General features: G+C 36.1%; 1 protein-coding gene across 1 annotated transcript; it reads left to right on the top strand.

The window, feature by feature from the left end:
- The first annotated feature begins 2148 nt into the window (after nucleotides 1-2148).
- Nucleotides 2149-4092, top strand: LOC138324251 (zonadhesin-like). The gene is made up of 2 exons (XM_069269329.1): nucleotides 2149-2802; nucleotides 3193-4092. The coding sequence occupies exons 1-2, from the start codon at nucleotides 2149-2151 to the stop codon at nucleotides 4090-4092; spliced, it is 1554 nt and encodes a 517-aa protein (XP_069125430.1).
- The last annotated feature ends 1844 nt before the right edge of the window (nucleotides 4093-5936 follow it).

Below are 5936 nucleotides of genomic sequence, written 5' to 3'. Positions count from 1 at the left end.
CTGGGTAAAATCACCAACCAAAACAATGATAAATAAATGTTCATATAATTCAATTTTATTTTCAACATCCAAATCGTTGTTTTCTCAGTCAAATTTCGAATTTTAAAGTAAACATATAATTTTTTAACAAGTAAGCACCTAAAACACAAAAACATGAACCGCATCAACGGGACATAACTCGTACTGACCTCGCCACACAACAGTTTTCTCGACGCCAAAAATGGCCATATACATACAAAACAGCATAACAAAGATAATGTGAATATGAAAACAACAGTTCAACTTATCATGTAAAAATGGACATTTTTCCAAAGCACCTGTTCTGTCATTTTTCTACTGAAACAGTACATGTACATGTACGTAGAACCTACTAGCAGTTTAGTAAAAAAAAAATTCAAATATACTGTGATGCTCGATTTTAGAAAGTGAGTTATATTGAAATAAGTTTCCCTTCAACCACATCCTGTAGATATAATTTTGAGGTACAAATGTAGGTTTAATTTTTACCCAAAGACCTTTACCAAATACATGTATACGATTAGACAATAAGAATACACAGGCAAAGAGAAAATTTCAGTTATTAACTAGTCTAATAAAAACTTCACGATTCGATGTTATCAGACAACACACAGTTATTTGTTTATGCAATTTTAGTTGGTTTTATTACGGTATGTGTAAAACCTGCCTATATCATTTGACTCTTTTTTATGCACAAAAATGTACAATCGAGCTACCGTTTATAAATCAAAATACCGCATGTATTCGGATTTAGATAGTAGGCCTACTCTATTTAATTCTTTTTAATACATTTAATGTGTGTTTGCTCTGACTCTCAGACTGTTTTTATTTTCGATGAATAGAGCGGAATCGAATTTGCTATTTAATCTAATGAAAAATTAGTCATGTTCACTTTATTTTCTTTCAAAAGGAAATACCGAACCAACTTAAATTATGGTTGTGCGAAAGTATTCGATTGTAAGATGGTTTTATAAGTCAGTGACTTCGATAATATAAATCTCTGATAAGGTCGTTTCATGATTTCACTATGTTCAAATACTATGCATGGTATTGATAAATAGTATGCTAACATGAATAGACCAATCTTATCTTTGATAAAGATATGATAGTTAAAGTTTAGATTACAGACGCAGTAATTACCGATACACCTACTCTGATAGGAACGATATTGAATTAATTAACACATACTTATGATTATGGAAATCGGTCTTTTAACATAATTAAAACGTTAATTAAAGAAAAAATTGCCTTTCTGAGAAAATAATTACATTACTGAGGTTTTGTTTTGCATTAACAATAGTGTATTGCGTCACGATAGCAAAATTGATATTAATTGCCAATATAACCACACCGTCGATGTTCCATGGGTTACTATCATTGACATTTTATCCATTCAATGATTGTAACCCCTGGAGTATCGATGATGATATTACCACAGATTCCACTTCCAGGAATTGATCAAGAAGAGGGTAGCGACTAGCGACCCTGAGGACTTTACTATGTGGTTATATGAACTCCTTAAAGTTCCATTATGTTTTCGTAATATATTTAATCGTAAAAAAATATCAAATTTCGCCTAATGTTAGAGCTGATGTCCTTATGGCAATATTCCTTAATTAAAAATGACGTAGTTAATCTGCATTGTATCAATGATGGGTATGCACTATCCGTGTGCAATGTAAGACTATCGGTATGCAATGTAAGATTATAAGTGTGCAATATAAGACCATCGGTGTGCAATGTAAGACTTTTGGTGTGGAATGTTAGACTATCAGTGTGCAATGTAAGACTACCGGTGTGCAATGTAAGACTATCAGTGTGCAATGTAAGACTATCAGTGTGCTATTTAAGACTATCGGTGTGCAATGTAAGACTATCAGTGTGCAATGTAAAACTATCAGTGTGCAATGTAAGACTATCGGTGTGCAATGTAAGACTATCGGTGTGCAATGTAAGACTATCGGTGTGCAATGTAAGACTATCAGTGTGCAATGTAAGACTATCGGTGTGCACTGTAAAACTATCGATGTGCAATGTAAAATTATCGGTGTGCAATGTAAGACTATCGATGTGCAATGCAAGATTTCGGTGTGCTATTTAAGACTATCAGTGTGCAATGTAAAACTATCGATGTGCAATGTAAGAATATCGGTGTGCAATGTAAGACTATCAGTGTGGCAATGTAAGACTATCAGTGTGCAATGTAAGACTATCGGTGTGCAATGTAAGACTATCGATGTGCAATGTAAGACTATCGATGTGCAATGTAAGACTATCAGTGTGCAATGTAAGACTATCAGTGTGCAATGTAAGACTATCAGTGTGCAATGTAAGACTATCGATGTGCAATGTAAAACTATCGGTGTGCAATGTAAGACTTTTAGTGTTGAATGTAAGACTATCGATGTGCAATGTAAGACTAACAGTTTGCTATTTAAGACTATTGGTGTGCAATGTAAGACTATCAGTGTGCAATGTAAAACTATCAGTGTGCAATGTAAGACTATCGATGTGCAATGTAAGACTATCGATGTGCAATGTAAGACTATCGATGTGCAATGTAAGACTATCAGTGTGCTATTTAAGACTATCGGTGTGCAATGTAAGACTATCAGTGTGCAATGTAAAACTATCAGTGTGCAATGTAAGACTATCAGTGTGCAATTTAAGACTATCGGTGTGCAATGTAAGACTATCGGTGTGCAATGTAAGACTATCAGTGTGCTATTTAAGACTATCGGTGTGCAATGTAAAACTATCGATGTGCAATGTAAGACTATCGATGTGCAATGTATGACTATCGGTGTGCAATATAAGACTATTAGTGTGCAATGTAAGACTATCGGTGTGCAATGTAAGACTATCGGTGTGCAATGTAAGACTATCGGTGTGCAATGTAAGACTATCGGTGTGCAATGTAAGACTATCGATGTGCAATGTAAGACTATCGATGTGCAATGTAAGACTATCGGTGTGCAATGTAAGACTATCGATGTGCAATGTAAGACTATCGATGTGCAATGTAAGACTATCGATGTGCAATGTAAGACTATCGATGTGCAATGTAAGACTATCGATGTGCAATGTAAGACTATCGATGTGCAATGTAAGACTTTTAGTGTTGAATGTAAGACCATCGATGTGCAATGTAAGACTATCAGTTTGCTATTTAAGACTATCGGTGTGCAATGTAAGACTATCGGTGTGCAATGTAAGACTATCAGTGTGCTATTTAAGACTATCGGTGTGCAATGTAAGACTATCAGTGTGCAATGTAAGACTATCAGTGTGCTATTTAAGACTATCGGTGTGCAATGTAAGACTATCGGTGTGCAATGTAAGACTATCGGTGTGCAATGTAAGACTATCGATGTGCAATGTAAGACTATCGGTGTGCAATGTAAGACTATCGATGTGCAATGTAAGACTATCAGTGTGCTATTTAAGACTATCGGTGTGCAATGTAAGACTATCGATGTGCAATGTAAGACTATCAGTGTGCTATTTAAGACTATCGGTGTGCAATGTAAGACTATCGGTGTGCAATGTAAGACTATCAGTGTGCTATGTAAGACTATCAGTGTGCTATTTAAGACTATCGGTGTGCAATGTAAGACTATCGGTGTGCAATGTAAGACTATCAGTGTGCAATTTAAGACTATCGGTGTGCAATGTAAGACTATCGATGTGCAATGTAAGACTTTTAGTGTTGAATGTAAGACCATCGATGTGCAATGTAAGACTATCAGTGTGCTATTTAAGACTATCGGTGTGCAATGTAAGACTATCGGTGTGCAATGTAAGACTATCAGTGTGCTATTTAAGACTATCGGTGTGCAATGTAAGACTATCGATGTGCAATGTAAGACTATCGATGTGCAATGTAAGACTATCGATGTGCAATGTAAGACTTTTGGTGTTGAATGTAAGACCATCGGTGTAGAATGTAAGACTATCGATGTGCAATGTAAGACTATCGATGTGCAATGTAAGACTATCGATGTGCAATGTAAGACTATCGATGTGCAATGTAAGACTTTTGGTGTTGAATGTAAGACCATCGGTGTAGAATGAAAGAGTATCGATGTGCAATGTAAGACTATCGATGTGCAATGTAAGACTATCGGTGTGCAATGTAAGACTATCGGTGTGTAATGTAAAACTATCATTGTGCAATGTAAGACTATCGATGTGCAATGTAAGACTATCAGTGTGTAATGTAAGACTATCGGTGTGCAATGTAAGACTATCGATGTGCAATGTAAGACTATCGGTGTGCAATGTAAGACTATCGGTGTGCAATGTAAGACTATCGATGTGCAATGTAAGACTATCGATGTGCAATGTAAGACTATCGGTGTGCAATGTAAGACTATCGGTGTGCAATGTAAGACTATCGATGTGCAATGTAAGACTATCGGTGTGCAATGTAAGACTATTGGTGTGCAATGTAAGACTATCGGTGTGCAATGTAAGACTATCGGTGTGCAATGTAAGACTATCAGTGTGCAATGTAAGACTATCAGTGTGCAATGTAAGACTATCAGTGTGCAATGTAAGACTATCAGTGTGCAATGTAAGACTATCGGTGTGCAATGTAAGACTATCGATGTGCAATGTAAGACTATCAGTGTGCAATTTAAGACTATCAGTGTGCTATTTAAGACTATCGGTGTGCAATGTAAGACTATCAGTGTGCTATTTAAGACTATCAGTGTGCTATTTAAGACTATCGATGTGCAATGTAAGACTATCGATGTGCAATGTAAGACTATCGATGTGCAATGTAAGACTTTTAGTGTTCAATGTAAGACTATCAGTGTCATTAGACATCAAGTTAAGACTATCGTGTGCAATGTAAGACTATCAGTGTGCAATGTAAACTATCAGTGTGCAATGTAAGACTATCAGTGTGCTATTTAAGACTATCAGTGTGCTATTTAAGACTATCGTGTGCAATGTAAGACTATCGATGTGCAATGTAAGACTATCAGTGTGCTATTTAAGACTATCAGTGTGCTATTTAAGACTATCGGTGTGCAATGTAAGACTATCAGTGTGCTATTTAAGACTATCAGTGTGCTATTAAGACTATCGATGTGCAATGTAAGACTATCGATGTGCAATGTAAGACTATCGATGTGCAATGTAAGACTTTTGGTGTGAATGTAAGACCATCGGTGTAGAATGTAAGACTATCGATGTGCAATGTAAGACTATCGGTGTGCAATGTAAGACCATCGGTGTGCAATGTAAGACTATCGATGTGCAATGTAAGACTATCGATGTGCAATGTAAGACTTTTGGTGTTGAATGTAAGACCATCGGTGTAGAATGTTAGACTATCGATGTGCAATGTAAGACTATCGATGTGCAATGTAAGACTATCGGTGTGTAATGTAAAACTATCATTGTGCAATGTAAGACTATCGATGTGCAATGTAAGACTATCAGTGTGAATGTAAAACTATCAGTGTGCAATGTAAGACTATCGATGTGCAATGTAAGACTATCGATGTGCAATGTAAGACTATCGATGTGCAATGTAAGACTATCGATGTGCAATATAAGACTATCGGTGTGTAATGTAAAACTATCATTGTGCAATGTAAGACTATCGATGTGCAATGTAAGACTATCGATGTGCAATGTAAGACTTTTAGTGTTCAATGTAAGACTATCAGTGTGCTATTTAAGACTATCGGTGTGCAATGTAAGACTATCAGTGTGCAATGTAAGACTATCAGTGTGCTATTTAAGACTATCAGTGTGCAATGTAAGACTATCAGTGTGCACTGTAAGACTACCAGTGTGCAATGTAAAACTATCAGTGTGCAATGTAAGACTACCAGTGTGCACTCTAAGACTATCAGTGTGCAATGTAAGACTATCAGTGTGCTATTTAAGACTATCAGTGT

This window comes from Argopecten irradians, chromosome 5 (assembly GCF_041381155.1).
Source record: "Argopecten irradians isolate NY chromosome 5, Ai_NY, whole genome shotgun sequence".
Classification (NCBI taxonomy): domain Eukaryota; kingdom Metazoa; phylum Mollusca; class Bivalvia; order Pectinida; family Pectinidae; genus Argopecten; species Argopecten irradians.
This window is presented reverse-complemented; position numbering and strand designations above follow the sequence as displayed.